Below are 15926 nucleotides of genomic sequence, written 5' to 3' on the forward strand. Positions count from 1 at the left end.
GGATACTGGAGTGGCTTACCGGTTCCTGCTCCAGGTGGACCATGTTTGGTCAAAACTCTCCACTATGACCTGTCCATCTTGGGTGGCCCTGCACCGCATAGCTCATAGCTTTTCTGAGATATTCAAGCCCCTTCGCCATGGCAAGGCAGTGATCCATGAAGGGGGCCATCCAAAATAGGCTTATCTTATTTCTAGACTGATCACTGAATGCAAAAAATGGTTTCTAAGCAGTGGACAAATGAGAACAAATAGTGGCCTGGATTCACCTAACCAGACCCATCCGCTGGAAAATGGAGCCTGCCCCCCATTCCTCCCCTCCCCCTCTCCATGCCCCCATGAACCCCTTGAATTTGGCCCTAGGGCATTGGGAGGGAACCTTCCCAGAACAACTCACAAGGAGAGGAGAAAGTGGATCCTTCCATCGGGGAAACTGGAATGCTTGTGTAGGCAGAGTGACTTGAAAACCACAAGGTGGAGTACCACCTATTTGCACAAAGACGGATACCCATAATTAAAAGGCAGAATAAAATAAGCATCCATAAATAAAATGTGCAGCTAGCAATCCTATTGAAACAACACCACAACCCAGCCAGATGGGTGGGGTCTAAATAATAAATTATTATTATTATTATTATTATTATTATTATTATTATTATTATTATTATTTACAGGAAGGAAACAACAGAGCATTGTGTAGCAGATCATATTTCTGCTGTCTCAGAGGAGGACATTTCCCTTTTTCTTTTAGGGTCCAGTGTGCTTTGAAGATGTCGCCGTTCGTTTCACGGAAGAGGAGTGGGCGTTGCTGGATCCTGCCCAGAGAGCTCTGCATAAGGACGTCATGGAGGAGAATCGTGGGATCGTGGCCTCTCTTGGTAAGGCTCCCTGTGGGATCATCATATCAGCCTGGAAATTCAAAACATACCTCTATGGAACCAACCTCATATATTTTCACAGAGCTCAACAGTGCCCCCTATAACACCTGGGAACCTAACACCCCCACAATAAACAGTAAGTTACAGTTTTTTCTTTGAACAATCTTCCTCAAATTATTCCTTTTTCTACCACGACCGGGCTGGTCTGAACTGCCCAGGCCATCTTCAATGTCAGCTTCAGAATTGTTAGGAAAGATAAGTTGTGAGCTTTAGAGCTTACAGGGTTAACAGCTCAGAGTGTCCTGCATCTGGGGAGGAGCTTTCTCAACATCCAGGAAAGCTGTTTCTTCGTTCTTTCTGACTTTCGTTTTCTGCTGAGACATGGAAGACGCAACGTGTGCATCTTCCGATGGTTTATCTTGCTGTACATACAAAAAAGCTTTCTAATTTAGAGGAACAGCAGTGTATTGGACTCTGAGTTCTGCAAGCTCACACACACAAGCAGCACTCGCTGTGCCGCTCTGCTACAAGTCCAGGAAATGTGGAGCTTCAGGTTTTCTGTTTTTGTTTTTGCTCCTGTCAGTCTTGGGTTGACCAAAGAAACGACTGACAATGGAGATGGAGGGGATGCCATGGTTGGGCCAAACAAAATTCATCCCAGATAGCTGTGGAAACGTTCCGGACACCACATACCGTATTTTGCGCCCCATAAGACGCTCCGGCCCATAGGACGCACCTAGTTTTTTGGGGGGGAAATAAAGAAAAAAAATTTATTTCCCCCCCAGGTGCGGGGCTGGAAGAACCAGCTCAGGGGACAGTGGGAAGGCACGCTCTGCCTCCCCGCTGTCCCCCGAGCTTGTGGGGCTGGCGATGGGGAGAAGTGCGCTGATCCCGCGACTGCAGGCAGCTCTGCGCCGCCATCCCGAGCGGGGCGGGACTTAGCACCCTGCTCGGGATGGCGGCGCAGATCTGCCTGCTGTCCCGGGACTGCAGCCAGCTTTGCGCAACCCTCGGAGCCGGTCTCCCGAGGGTTGCGCAGAGCTTCCTGAAGCCTGGAGAGCGAGAGGGGTCGGTGCGCACCTTCAGCTTCAGCGAAAGCCTGCATTCGCCCCATAGGACGCACCCAGATTTCCCCTTCATTTTTGGAGGGGGAAAAGTGCGTCCTATAGGGCGAAAAATACGGTACGTAGCTTCAGGTTTTCTGGTTTTGTATTTGCTCCTGTCAGTCTTGGGTTGATCAAAAACATTAGGAAGAACTTCCTGACAGTAAGAGCTGTTCGACCGTGGAATTTGCTGCCAAGGAGTGTGGTGGAGTCTCCTTCTTTGGAGGTCTTTAAGCAGAGGCTTGACAACCATATGTCAGGAGTGCTCTGATGGTGTTTCCTGCTTGGCAGGGGGTTGGACTCGATGGCCCTTGTGGTCTCTTCCAACTCTATGATTCTATGAAAGAAATGACTGACAATGGAGATGGAGGGGATGCCATGGTTGGGCCAAACAAAATTCATCCCAGAGAAGAGCTAGACTTATTGAATCTCAGGTAGTAGTAGCAGTGATGATGATGATGATGATGATGAAGATGAAGATGGTTTACAAACTTAATCTTTTCCAGAACAGGACTGTTCTTAAATCAATGTAACACTCTAGTAATAATAATATTTTTTATTTATACCCTGCCCATTTGGCTGGGTTGCCCAAGCCACTCTGGGCGGCTTCCAACACATATATAAACATGAAACATAAATAATAGTCTGATCCCATATAAATAGAACATTAACTTTAAAGTGAACTTCTCCTAGTGGCCAAAATTGTGGAAACCTTTTGTGAAAAGTGTATTTCTGAGGTTTGATGGCTCATAACACCACTTTTGTGTGGAGTAATACCATAAAATTATATATCAATGAAGGATAATGTCAGAGTTGCTCCCCGATCCTAGCTCACAGAGGATCACGCTAGCCAGCGATCATTAAGTAAAAGTCTTTATTGAGTTACAGTTTCCATTCTCAAGCTGCTGCGTGTAACTCTACGTCTTATGGTTAGATCGGCGAAGCTCCGTCTGAGTCTCCGCCCCTTGTGCACCAACTTAATATCCTAGCCCTGCTCCACCTTTTCCGCCTGACTGTTCTCCTCTGGGTCCCTCTGCCCCCCGGGGTCTCTTCCCTCCGGGACTCCTCCGACGCCGACCCCCCGGACCCTTCTGTCTCCTTGCGCCGGGCTTTAGGACCTGGCTCCCTCTCCGGGCTACCTACTGCGTCACTTTCCTGTGCATTTGAACTTGGCGCGCGCGCCCAACCTTCCACTTTCCGTCTGACCGTTTCTTCGCTCCCTGATGGAGGTGTGGCCACTCCTGACTCGTGCCCTCCCTCCTGTTGTGAGCTGCCAGCGCTTGATCCCTGGCGCCCTTCCTCTTCCCTGCTCTCTGGCGGTGACGCTGGTCCCGATCTCCAACTGCTCCCCTCTGAGTCCCCTCTGGCTCTATCTTCCTGGGGTGTCCCCCTAGGCTCCCCCCTTGCCCTGGCCACTGGTGCTCCTTTCTGTGAATCTTCTGATTCACTGGAAAGACTCGGAGATCTCGGGTCGTCGTCATCACTCATCTTTTCTTCTGCCTCCTCCCCCTCGCTCTCTGTTTCCTCCCTTGCCCTTGCCTCTGCTCCTGAACCCCTGACAGATAATCTAATGAAGAATGTAATGAAAGAACTTTTATGAAGGAGTATTTATTAGAACAGCAGTCCTAACCATTGGCAACCTCTAGCTTTAATTACGGCCTTACAATGCCTTCCCATGAAGTGAACCAAGTTTTTAGTTCTGCAGCTGTAATAAAGTGAAACCAAGATTAAATTATTGCCTCTGTTAATTGGACTTTATTGCTGGGTTGCTTCTGACTAACAAGTTTCTTTAGTTGGCTCCATAGATTTCTGATTGGGTTAAAGTTTGGGCTATTCCCAGGCCATTCCGGCAGTGAAATATCTTTATCTTGAAAGCACCTTTTGCACACAGCAGCAACATGACATGGAGCGGAATCCTGTTGAAGTATAAAATAGAATATATATATGAGTGTGTGTGTAATGTTTCCAAGGGGTTGCTCGAGAGCAAGCAGGCAAATATCTCCCTGCTTAGCTGTGAAGCCTTGCTTTTGCTGCCAAAATAAACCTTATCCATCCGGAGCCCCACTCTCCCGTGGCTGACTCAGTCGTTGGCAGAATCCGTGAGTGGGCGGTTCCTAAACTTTCCCCAGCAAAGCAGTCTGCGCCTCCCCTCTCTGCGCGGATGCTTTCTGCACAAGGAGGGTGTGGGTAACAGAGGACCCCTCTCCTCCCCACTTTGCCCAGGCAAGTTGTCCTGGCACTGTCTTGCCTCTTCCGACTCCTGCAGTGCCGCTGCACTGGAGGCGTCTTTATTCTCCTCCGTTGAAGAGGAGCTGCTTCCCACGATCCCCGGAGGCTCTCTGTAATCCATTTGGCTTTTCCTCTCTCCCTCCCTAACCGAGGGCAGTGCCCTGACAATGTGCTTCAGCATCTGGGAAAAGATCACCTGAGGAACGCTTCAGTGTGGTGTAGTGGTTAGGAGCGGTAGTCACGTAATCTGGGAAACCGGGTTCGTGTCTCCGCTCCTCCACATGCAGCTGCTGGGTGACCTTGGGCCAGTCACACTTCTGTGAAGTCTCTCAGCCCCACTCACCTCACAGAGTGTTTGTTGTGGGGGAGGAAGGGAAAGGAGAATGTTAGCCGCTTTGAGACTCCTGAAGGGGAGTGAAAGGTGGGATATCAAATCCAAACTCTTCTTCTTCTTCTTCAGTTTGCACGCAAGTCTTTCATTTATGCATTTTAGGGCATTTACATCCCCATTAATGATGTAAATTTTGCCCACACCTTTTGCTGCCATACAACCCCAGATCAACACAATATCTGAGTGTTTCGTGGTCGGTGTAATGCAAGTGGATGTAAATCTTATCTGATTCTTCTCCTCGTGTATGTTATGCCATCACTACCAAGCAATGAGATTTGGGTCTCATTGCTCCAAATAACACTGTTCCATTGTTCAGCTGTCCAGTTAACATGGGTTTAATCTTTTCAACCTTTGCTTGTGAGATGACAATGGCTTATTCCTTAGAATTATAACATTTTGACCAGTCCTTGCCCTCAACTTCACATTAAATTGCGCCATGTCATCTTGTATACACCCAGATGATTTTCTTCTGTCATGTAGGGACAGTCTCTCCACTCGTCCATCGTCACTTGCCTTTGTGCACCTTTCCCTGCCTTTACCGGTCTGATTTTATAGTGACTGAGTCTCCTGATACCTCTTCAAAAATATATAATGGCCAGTCTGGTTAAGTTTTTCCTAATCTTTCATCAGTTTCTTCATAACTGTAGCATTGTTCATTAAACAGTACAATTTTACATCGCTTTCTGGATGACCAGTCAACTCTTTGTGCCATTTCTATAATTTTATTATGTTTTACAAGAACACAAAAAAACCAACCACAAAAAGACACAGAGTCAACCTAAGCAAGTTGTGCTTCCTTTTTCTGGTTATTTGGCTATAACATTAGATAGAATATGGGTAAATGAACAATTTCCGTTGATACATAATTGTATGATATTACTCCAAAAGAAGCAGTGTTATGAGCCATCAAACCTCTGAAATACACTTTTCTGCAAAAGTCTTCCACAATTTTGGCCGCTACTCTATAGCAAACAAAGCAGCAGTCAACAACTCAACAAAATATGATAATAAATATGTTGGTTATTGACAAACAACAAAGGTGAGAAACACACACTGAACTCCCTTGATTTCTTCTCCATTTGTTCTTGAGGCTCTAATCCCTTTTTGTCTCCATTGCAGATTGTGATGAAATCAAGAACAAAGGTGACCACGATAAAATCCCCAGAGAGGAGAAGCCACGTGAAAATTTGGAGTGTGGAGAAAGCTGCAGTCAGCGCTCCCATTCCACTTCCCATCAACAAAATATCCTTGGAAAGAAACTCTATCAATGTGTGGAATGTGGAAAGAGCTTCAGTACGAGCTCGGATCTCACTAAGCATCAGAGAATTCATACAGGGGAGAAACCCTATCAGTGCATGGAATGTGGAAAGAGCTTCAATCAGGGCTCCTCTCTCACTAGGCATCAGAGAATTCATACAGGGGAGAAACCTTATCAGTGCATGGTATGTGGAAAGAGCTTCAGTAGGAGCACCGATCTCACTTCCCATCAGAGAATTCATACAGGGGAGAAACCCTATCAGTTTGCGGAATGTGGAAAGAGCTTCAGTAAGAGCTCCAAACTCACTTCCCATCAAAGAATTCATACTGGGGAGAAACCCTATCAGTGTGTAGAATGTGGAAAGAGCTTCACTTATAGCTCCAAACTCACTTCGCATCAAAGAATTCATACTGGGGAGAAACCCTATCAGTGTGTGGAATGTGGAAAGAGCTTCAGTCACAGCTCCTCTCTCACTTCCCATCAAAGAATTCATACTGGGGAGAAACCCTATCAGTGTGTGGAATGTGGAAATAGCTTCAGTACAAGCTCCTCTCTCACTTCCCATCAAAGAATTCATACAGGGGAGAAACCCTATCAGTGTGTGGAATGTGGAAAGAGCTTCAGGAAGAGCTCCTCTCTCACTTCCCATCAAAGAATTCATACTGGGGAGAAACCCTATCAGTGTGTGGAATGTGGAAAGAGCTTCACTGAAAGCTCCACTCTCACTTCGCATCAAAGAATTCATATTGAGGAGAAACCCTATCAGTGTGTGGAATGTGGAAAGAGCTTCACTGAAAGCTCCTATCTCACTTCCCATCAAAGAATTCATACTGGGGAGAAACCCTATCAGTGTGTGGAATGTGGAAAGAGCTTCAGTAAGAGCTCCTATCTCACTTCGCATCAAAGAATTCATACTGGGGAGAAACCCTATCAGTGTGTGGAATGTGGAAAGAGCTTCACTGAAAGCTCCTCTCTTACTTCGCATCAAAGAATTCATACAGGGGAGAAACCCTATCAGTGTGTGGAATGTGGAAAGAGCTTCACTGATAGCTCTAATCTCACTTCCCATCAGAGAATGCATACAGGGGAGAAACCCTATCAGTGTGTGGAATGTGGAAAGAGCTTCAGTCAGAGCTCCAATCTCACTTTGCATCAAAGAATTCATACAGGGGAGAAACCCTATCAGTGTGTGGAATGTGGAAAGAGCTTCAGGAAGAAGGACCAACTCACTTCCCATCAAAGAATTCATACTGGGGAGAAACCCTATCAGTGTGTGGAATGTGGAAAGAGCTTCACTGATAGCTCCTCTCTCACTTCCCATAGAAGAATTCATACAGGGGAGAAACCCTATCAGTGTGTGGAATGTGGAAAGAGCTTCAGTCACAGCCACAATCTCACTTCCCATCAAAGAATTCATACAGGGGAGAAACCCTATCAGTGTGTGGAATGTGGAAAGAGCTTCAGTCACAGCCACAGTCTCACTTCCCATCAAAGAATTCATACAGGGGAGAAACCCTATCAGTGTGTGGAATGTGGAAAGGGCTTCAGTCACAGCTACAGTCTCACTTTCCATCAGAGAATTCATACAGGGGAGAAACCCTATCAGTGTGTGGAATGTGGAAAGAGCTTCAGTACGAACTCGGATCTCACTAAGCATCAGAGAATTCATTCAGGGGAGAAACCCTATCAGTGTGTGGAATGTGGAAAGAGCTTCAGTACGAACTCGGATCTCACTAAGCATCAGAGAATTCATTCAGGGGAGAAACCCTATCAGTGTGTGGAATGTGGAAAGAGCTTCAGTCAGAGCTGCTCTCTCACTTCGCATCAAAGAATTCATACTGGGGAGAAGCCCTATCAGTGTGTGGAATGTGGAAAGAGCTTCACTGAAAGCTCCAATCTCACTTCGCATCAAAGAATTCATACTGGGGAGAAACCCTATCAGTGTGTGGAATGTGGAAAGAGCTTCACTCACAGCTCCAATCTCACTTCCCATCAAATAATTCATACAGGGGAGAAAACATATTAGTGTGTGGAATGTGGAAAGAGCTTCTGGTGGAGCTCCAATCTCACTTTCCATCAAAGAATCTATACAAAGGTCAGAAAAACCATTAAACATCTTTAGGAACCAGACAAATCTCCACCTTTGGCTGATTAACATCAGTTTTGTGTTTTTATCTTGTGTTTTTATGTTGTAACATTCCTGAGATCTGTGGGTGTAGGGACTAGGCACCAACTCTTAAAGCCCATGAGGTCTTTGCCCCCCAATAAAATATTTGAGGGGGCCACGCCCCAGGGTTTCCCCCCCCAAACACAACCTTTTATTCTTCCACAACTTGCCGTACAATTTCTCTTTGAATTTTCCCTCAATAAATAAATAAATAAATAAATAATGTACAATGGTCACAATAAAATCAAAATACAAGAAAATACAAAGGTGGACAGGTCCCATATTTGCAGGCCAAACGCAAAAGTTGCTTTGAAGCAGGGTTTCCCAAACTTTGGTTCCCAGCAGCTCCTGGACTACAGTTTCCATCATCCCTTCCCATTAGTTCTGCTAGCTAGGGATGATGGGAGTTGTAGTCCAAAAACAGCTGGAGACCCATGTTTGCTCTAAAGGGAAGGAAGGCTGGCCCTGTGACACCCTCTGCTGGCTAATTGGAATTTATAGATCTCAAAACTGAAGTTTATCGGCACTTGAACCTCTAAGGAGCTTCTAGGTGTTTTCTGCACCACCTAGAGTACCCACAGAATTGTGGCTTCTACTGGCAACACACATAGGAGAACAAATGAAAGACAAACACAATGGACAGGAAAAAACCTGGAAAGGCTGATACCAAATGGACACAGGTAGGGGAGATGGAATGCTAGAAGTGTTCTCTGGGGCAAGGGGAGCTTCTGGAAATTGAACTACGGGCTCAAAATATTACTTTTTTAAAAAAATCACTGCCATTATAGGCATTGCCATTCAAATGATGTGCATGTATCATGTGATTGATTGTGCAAGGAGGGCCTTACCTGGCCCCCCACCAATATTTTATTCAAGTCAGCATCACGGCTTGAGAAGTTCAGGATGTCTGAATGCAGGGGTCAGGACACCCATGGAGACAAGTTATGTGAAACATAGTCAGCAAGTAGAATGCGCTGAGTTCAAAAATGCTGAGATCTTTCAGTCAGCTCTGGGTAGGCTGTTGTATCTGTCCCAGTGGAGCAGACCGGACATTGCTTTTGCTACCAATCTGCTCAGCAGGGAAGCTACAAACCCGAGCGTGAGTGCCTGGAATGGTATCAAGAGGGTGTTGCGTTATCTGCAGGATACCAAGGATTTCTGTCTCAAGCTGTCAGCTAAGGGTGATGGCTAGCTGATGTGCAGGACAGATAGTGATTGGGCGAATCTGGCTAACAGGAAGTCCGTATCTGGGATGGTGGTAAGGTTTGGGGACTCTTTGGTTGGGTGGAAGTCCCGGTGTGCTGGTCCCGGGGGTTAATCAAGAGGCAAGGTCTAAGTCCAGTCCGTGGTCGATGAAGCAATATGAAGGCAGTCCCTTAAAGTTGAAGCTGGGTGCAGGGCAGGGACTGTCAACTACCAACGTTGCTCCCGCAACTTGGGACTGGGGCTGGCTGCCTTTTATATGTCCCGAGGCATAGGGCGGCCCTGATCCTCAAAAGTCTCGCCTCTCCTGGCCAGGATGCGAGCACTCTTCCTGCGGGAACTTAGTTCCCTCTGCCTCTCTGCCCTAAGCCTCTGCAGCTCAGGAGAGGCTGGAGGGTTACCGGACCCAGAGGCAACCCCAGCTTCCTCTGACGGGGCTGAGAGTGGAGCATCTGCAGGCAATGGGTCCTCCATCACCTCAGGAGCCAGAGCAGACTCAGCTGGTGCCTGCACCTGAGGATCCAGCACAGGTGAGGACCCTTCAGGCTCATGCCCCAGCCCTGGCTCAGCTGGCTCTGGAGGCGGGGAATCCGGTGCAGGTTGGGATTCCTTAGGTTCAGCATCTGAATCTGCATCCCAGGCTATCACACCCGGAAGCAAATTCTCATTGCGCTTTCCTTTACTGAAGCTGAATTCAGTGTGTTGTCTGAGCTTTGCAGGGAATTGGAATTCTATGTTTGTTTGGTTCAAGAAAGCTGCAGGGATTGTTGTTTGCCTGTCACGGTGTGGGAGGACAATCAACCCTGTCTGAAGTTGGCAGAGTCTGGGCAGTTTAAGGCCAGAACCAAAAACCTAGACATCCGTTTCCAGAATGTGTGTCAGAGTATCCAGTTAGGCTTGGTGAGATTGCAGTACTGTTCAAGCCAGAAGAACCTGGCAGATGGGGTCATGAAACCTTTGAGCTTTCAGCATCATGGGGAGTTCTGTAAAGGTCTATGTTTGGGGTAAGTGGTGAAACTTACAAGCCCCCAGCAGTGCAGGATGAGAGGGGGTGTGATGGGGAATCGGAGCTTATAGGCTTAACAGCTCGGGAACCCATCGTCCTGCCTGTTCTTCGGAGGAGCTGTCTCCAACTTCTGGAGAAGCTGTTTCTTTGTTCTGTCTGACTTTCGCTTTTGCTGCCAAGCAAGGAAGCAAGATAACTGCTGTCTCGGATGGTTTGTTTATTTTTACTGTTCTGCTGTAAATAAAGCTGCTAGTTTAGAACAACAGCATGTGGACTCTTTATCTTCTGCAAGCTTATACACTAAGCGGCTTGCGCTGTGCACACTTCGCTACAAGTCCAGAAAGCTGATTGGAACACAGGGAAGTGTGCCAGACTCCACAACACTTTGCACCTCCAAGGAGTCTTCACCCAACTGGTGGATCAGACCCTTCTTGATGTAAATATGGTGAACCAGTTCCATCTTCCACAAAGGTTTGCCTTAGCCTTTGTACTGGAACAGCTAGTGACCACATCTGCGCAGATCATCCTGGCGTTTGGACTCTGCCCAAACATTTCACAGGAAAAACTTCCACTGCTTCCAACACAGCAGTGCCGCCTGCTGGTTGCAGTGATGGTTGGGATGACGTGGCAGCCAACTCCCCTTGCTCCTCCTGCTTTGGAGATTTCACCCCCTGAACAGGAAACACCCCCTCGTGCACTCTTCTTCCAAAAGCCTCCCTTTTGTGGAGCTTTCGGTTTCAAGAACACATCCCTGCATGGTCTGGGATACTGTTTCAGCTTTCCCCGGGGTGTAACTTCTGGCAGTCTGCTCAGCAGCCCCCGCCATCTTGAAGTGTCCATCATGTGATGCAGCTTTAATTCCTAGTACACCAGTCACCTAAAATTGCTGATGTGTTAACCAAGGTAAATCTGATGGGTGCTAACCCTGTAGACACACCAATGACAACAGGTGATCAGGTAGATGACACTGAAGGAGCATTTTCTGGCACTACACTGTACAGAAGTGTGGTAGGCAAACTAAATTTCATTGCCAGATGTTCAAGACCTGACATTGCAGTTAGCTGTAACTTGCTAAGGAGACAAGTCAACAATCCTACTGTTAAGGATTGGAAAGCTCTGAAACACTTAGCACACTATTTCAAAGGCACTATGCATTACAGGCTGACATTTAACAATCAGAAGTCTGGTGGTCTTGAGATATTTGCTGATGCGAGTTTTGGAAGTGACACTGCAGACGGGAAAAGCACACCTGGAGTTTGCTATATGTACAACCAGGGTCTATTTGATTGATCGTGCATGAAGCAAACAACAGTAGTTTAAGTTCTTGTGAAGCTGAACTGAATGCATTGTTTTATTCACTTGTGGATTGTGAATGGTTGCAGGGGCGCCGACTTATAAAAAATATTGGGGGAGCCCGCGAAAGCTCATGAATAATAAATAAGCTCATGAATATGCCGATAAAGTGGCGCCGCCTCCTCGTGAGCGAATAGGGGAGAGCGTGCTGCGCCTATTAATCAGCTCCGAAGGAAATTGGGTGGAGCTTTTGCTCGGGAGGGAGGGCAGGAGGCATGCAGCCCGACCCTGTGCATTTTGGGCTGGGGGAGGGGCGGCGGTGGCGCTCTGCTGGAGGGGCGCCCGAGATTATTGGGGGGCGGAGCCCCCCCAAACGAATTTTTGAGGGGGCTCAGGCCCCCTCAGGCCCCATGGAGTCGGTGCCTATGAATGGTTGTTACAGTTGTGTAAAGACATGAGAATTCCTGTCAAATGTCCAATTCAGATTATGACTTCTGAAGGTTGTAAGCAAAGCACGAAGCACTTGCAATTGAAGCTGCAACATACTAGAGAATGTGTTGAGAAAGGACTCGTAACAGTGTCCTACATGCCAGGTAATGAAATTCCTGATGATTTATTGTCCAAGGTTGTTCCGAAGGATCAACACTGTACCTATGTACAGAAATTGGGTTTGTACTGATAATGTACTGACACGCTGCCCAGTGGTGTTCACAGAAAGGGGGAGGATGTTAGTTTCTGTTTCTCACTGTGCAGCTGTGCGGAGTCCCAGGACTCTGTTTACATTCCAGAGACTTTGCAGTCTCACGGGAAAAGGGAGACAGGATGTGACATTAGTGGTTTCCTGTTTCCTTTGTTCCTTTGTTCAGTTGCTCTCTGCTTTCATAGAGAGAGGATGTCTTTTCTGTTCTGCGTAGTTTAGAAATAAAACTCTTTACAATGTAGCCAAACCTCTCGTCTCTTCCCTGTGCTGGGAACCCTACTGGATAGAATGTGCTTGAGGCCTTATCAAAGGCTCAGGTCATTATACACGTCGGAGGCAATTTCAAAGGCTCAGCTCGGAGGAAGATGAGGCCTTATCGGCTTGGCCGAGCAGAGATTCCGACAAAGATTCACAAAATGTTTAGGGGTATGCGTACCCCTGCGTGCCCCCCAGAAAAAAGCACTGGATCTAACCATCATCTTTTTCCTTTTACAAACATTTTATTGGTTTTGAATGAATCATAGAATTAGAGAGTTGAAAGGGACCCCGAGGGACATCTAGTCCAACCCCCTGAATGCAAGAAACTCAGCTAAAGCATTCATGACAGAATGAACCATGCACATCACAAACACAGTAACAACAGTTATGTAGAAGTGTCCATGTACTGTTCGAGTAGGAACCAAGACGGGTGACCAGTGGAATGAATAAATGTTTACTCCCAGCATCTATTGCTTAAACCAAAGGGAAGCACTATCTCCATATTGATGCACTGGAAAGGGGGTGGGGGTGGGGAGACTGCCTGTCTAAAAGAAGAAGAAGAAGAAGAAGAAGAAGAAGAAGAAGAAGAAGAAGAAGAAGAAGAAGAAGAAGAAGAAGAAAAAGAAGAAGAAGAAGAAGAAGAAGAAGACGACAATGAAGAGGAGGAGTTTGGATTTGATATCCCGCTTTATCACTACCGTAAGGAGTTTCAAAGCGGCTAACATTCTCCTTTCCCTTCCTTCCCCACCACAAACACTCTGTGAGGTGAGTGGGGCTGAGAGACTTCAGAGAAGTGTGAGTAGCCCAAGGTCACCCAGCAGCTGCATGTGGAGGAGCTGGCTGATGTTGTTTCATTCCCCCTCTTTTTTTTGTTAGAGTGTATATTAATTTCCCAATAAAAAACCTCCAACTAACATATCAAATCAGAATCCAATAAAAATAAAAAACTAAAATAAAAAAGATCAAATTGTCTTCCGAATTGTAATTTTGATTTTACGACTTCCCATAGCCTGAACCTCGAAGCATATCCAAATCTCAGTCCTGCCTCTCATTTCATTCCCCTTCTAACAACTCTGCTGTGTTGTGTCAAATGTCCATACAGGTTTATATGCCATCTTTGATCAATCCTGCCTGCAGTTGTTGGTCCACCCTGAAGCTCCAAATGCCTCATGGAATCATAGAATCATAGAGCTGGAAGGAAACCCCAGGGGTCACCCAGCCCAACCTCATGCATTGTTGGAATCACCGCTGAACAATCCCTGGTGGGTGGTCCTCCGACCTCTGTTTAAAAATCTCCAACGGAGGAGAGTCCACCACCTTCCGAAGGAGTCTGTTCCCCCATCAAACTGCTCTTACTGTCAGAAGGTTCCTCCAAATGTTTAGTTGGAATCTTCTTTCATGTCATTTGAATCCAATCTTCTGGAGAAGCAGGAAATAAACTTGCTCCATCTTCAATGTGGCAGCTGTTCAGATAGCTGAAGATGGTTATCATATCCTCTTTTCCAGGTTAAACACACCAAATTGCCTCAGCCATTCCTCATAAGGCTAGGTTGTTCTCCAGTTATATACATTCCAGAGTTAGATAAAAAAGATTCATACACTTTCTGATAATGAAGTCCCTCCTGCTTCCATAAAATATTGCCTATAAATGATCATACCTGAGCTATCTGGAGTCAGTCATACTGAGGACCCCTCAACTGGATTCACAAAGGTTATTATAAGATGGGTCAGCACCACTCAATAAGGTCCTGAACATAGAACAACCCCCTGGATGTCCACTCCTTGTACTGGAGATATTTGTTTTGATCATGATAATCCAGAAATGGAATTAGTGGAGATTTCTGAGGACCTACAGTATTCCTCCATCTCTTCCATGTTTCTCAGGTTGCACACAGAAATGACATATTTATATTGTTCTGTATGTAATACTGTAATAGACTGTTTTAACAAATGATGGTCAAGTTTCTTTCCTAATTTTAATCATATCTCTGGCCTAATAAAATCTGGAACTTTTGATGTCATGTTATTCTGGGTTTCCAGTCCTGAAAAAGCAGGGATTTATTCAGTGGTGGTGACCCTTTTTCAGCCTCAGGGCCATGTTTTCTTATCAAAAGCTTTCTGGGAGCCACATCCCAGAGGTGGGTGTGGCAAAATGGGTGTGGTCAGACATATACCCCTCTTCATCCAGGCAACCAAGAACAGTTGTCATAGTTCCAAGACAGATGGCAGCTGGGTAAAATCACTTGGGGAGAGTGCAGAATGGGGCCAATGAGGGATGTGGCCTGGGCAGGGTCCTGAGGGCAAGACAGAGCTGCCAGGAGGCCTGTACAGTGGTACCTCTGGTTATGAACGCTTCTGGTTACAAACGCTCCTGGTTACGAACTCCGCTAACCCTGAAGTAGCTGCTTCTGGTTGTGAACTTTGCCCCAGGATGTGAATGGAAATTGTGCACAGGAGGTGTGTGCGCAGTGGGAGGCCCCATTAGCGAAAGCGCGCCTCAGGATAAGAGGCTTAAGAACGGACCTCCGGAACGAATTAAGTTCATAACCAGAGGTACCACTGTATTCAGTTTCGAGGTATGGGGTTGGGGGGGGGGATTCTCCTTGTGATTTCAAGAACGGAGCCTCATACTAAATCCCCAATCAGTAGGACTTCATTCAGTAATGCATTACATTTCCATTAGGACACAGACTATACAGCATAGGCAAAGTATGCATAATCTTAGCTGTTCATCCTTTACCCAACCACTTTCTGCCTCGTCTGCACTTCACCATCTCTCATCAAGCCATAGTTCATGAAAAACACTTACCCAACCCATTTGATTTTAGTATCTGTGTCAGAACCCTCCTTGTACCTTATCTGGAGTTGTTTTTCTCTTTAACAATCGGCCATTAATTTCCCCTTTAACTGGTTTTTACTAGTCTTGTGGTCAGTTCCCATTCCTGTGTATGTTACGCTGGCCTCACTTATTAATGGGCCTAACCTGGGTCATTTTTTCGGCCAGAACTTGCTGGAACTCAGTTCTGGCCCCTCTTGAGTGGGTGCCATTGCCATCCTAAGAAAACGAGGGAGGTGTTCTGAAACTTCTTTTTCTAGAAAAATAGCAGAAAAATAGCACTGGACCTAACAGTTGCCCTACCTCAGTTCCCCATGACTATTTATATTCATCAATGCATACAGGTATCACACTGTTTTATTCTCTGCCTGCCAACCCACCTATCTGGTATTCCTGCTCTGCCCATTACAGGATTCTCTGTGAATTCCCTCTAGCTGTGAAGCTGTTGTCTCTTTCAATATGATTTATGGCTTGTTCACTATTACCATCCTCATGCTTGATGTGGTCTTCATTCTTTTGTCCTATGTGCTGATCTTGCGGTCTGTTTTCCGGCTCCCCTCCAAAGAGGCCCAGCTCAAAGCCTTGGGCACTAGTGGCTCTCATGTTG

At 46.4% G+C, this 15926-nt stretch overlaps 3 protein-coding genes across 3 annotated transcripts in view; all 3 read left to right on the forward strand.

Annotated features, from left to right (window-relative positions):
• LOC310705066 (uncharacterized protein) overlaps positions 1-10495 on the forward strand; it is a 137372-nt gene extending 126877 nt beyond the window's left edge. Inside the window, exon 8 of the mRNA XM_083499406.1 lies at positions 9785-10495. The gene's annotated coding sequence lies outside the window, so the exon portion shown is untranslated. The remainder of the gene's footprint in view (positions 1-9784) is intronic.
• Positions 1-15926, forward strand: part of LOC310705796 (olfactory receptor 52P1-like) — a gene marked incomplete at its 3' end in the record, with an annotated part of 141753 nt that overhangs the window by 3769 nt on the left and 122058 nt on the right. The gene's annotated exons all lie outside the window — the stretch shown is intronic.
• On the forward strand, positions 590-10495 carry LOC310705115 (uncharacterized protein). Its single transcript, XM_083499562.1, has 3 exons — positions 590-875; positions 5718-7951; positions 8018-10495. The coding sequence occupies exons 1-2, from the start codon at positions 842-844 to the stop codon at positions 7880-7882; spliced, it is 2199 nt and encodes a 732-aa protein (XP_083355688.1). The 5' UTR covers positions 590-841; the 3' UTR covers positions 7883-7951; positions 8018-10495.

This window comes from Podarcis liolepis (assembly GCF_965112155.1).
Source record: "Podarcis liolepis genome assembly, chromosome: 4".
Classification (NCBI taxonomy): domain Eukaryota; kingdom Metazoa; phylum Chordata; class Lepidosauria; order Squamata; family Lacertidae; genus Podarcis; species Podarcis liolepis.

What these genes read in the sequence shown, in the direction of transcription:
- LOC310705115 (XM_083499562.1), top strand. Translation starts at nt 842, where the DNA reads ATGGAGGAGAATCGTGGGATCGTGGCCTCTCTTG. An exon ending in TGGGATCGTGGCCTCTCTTG is followed by an intron (nt 876 to 5,717) that starts GTAAGGCTCCCT and finishes TCTCCATTGCAG; the next exon opens with ATTGTGATGAAATCAAGAAC.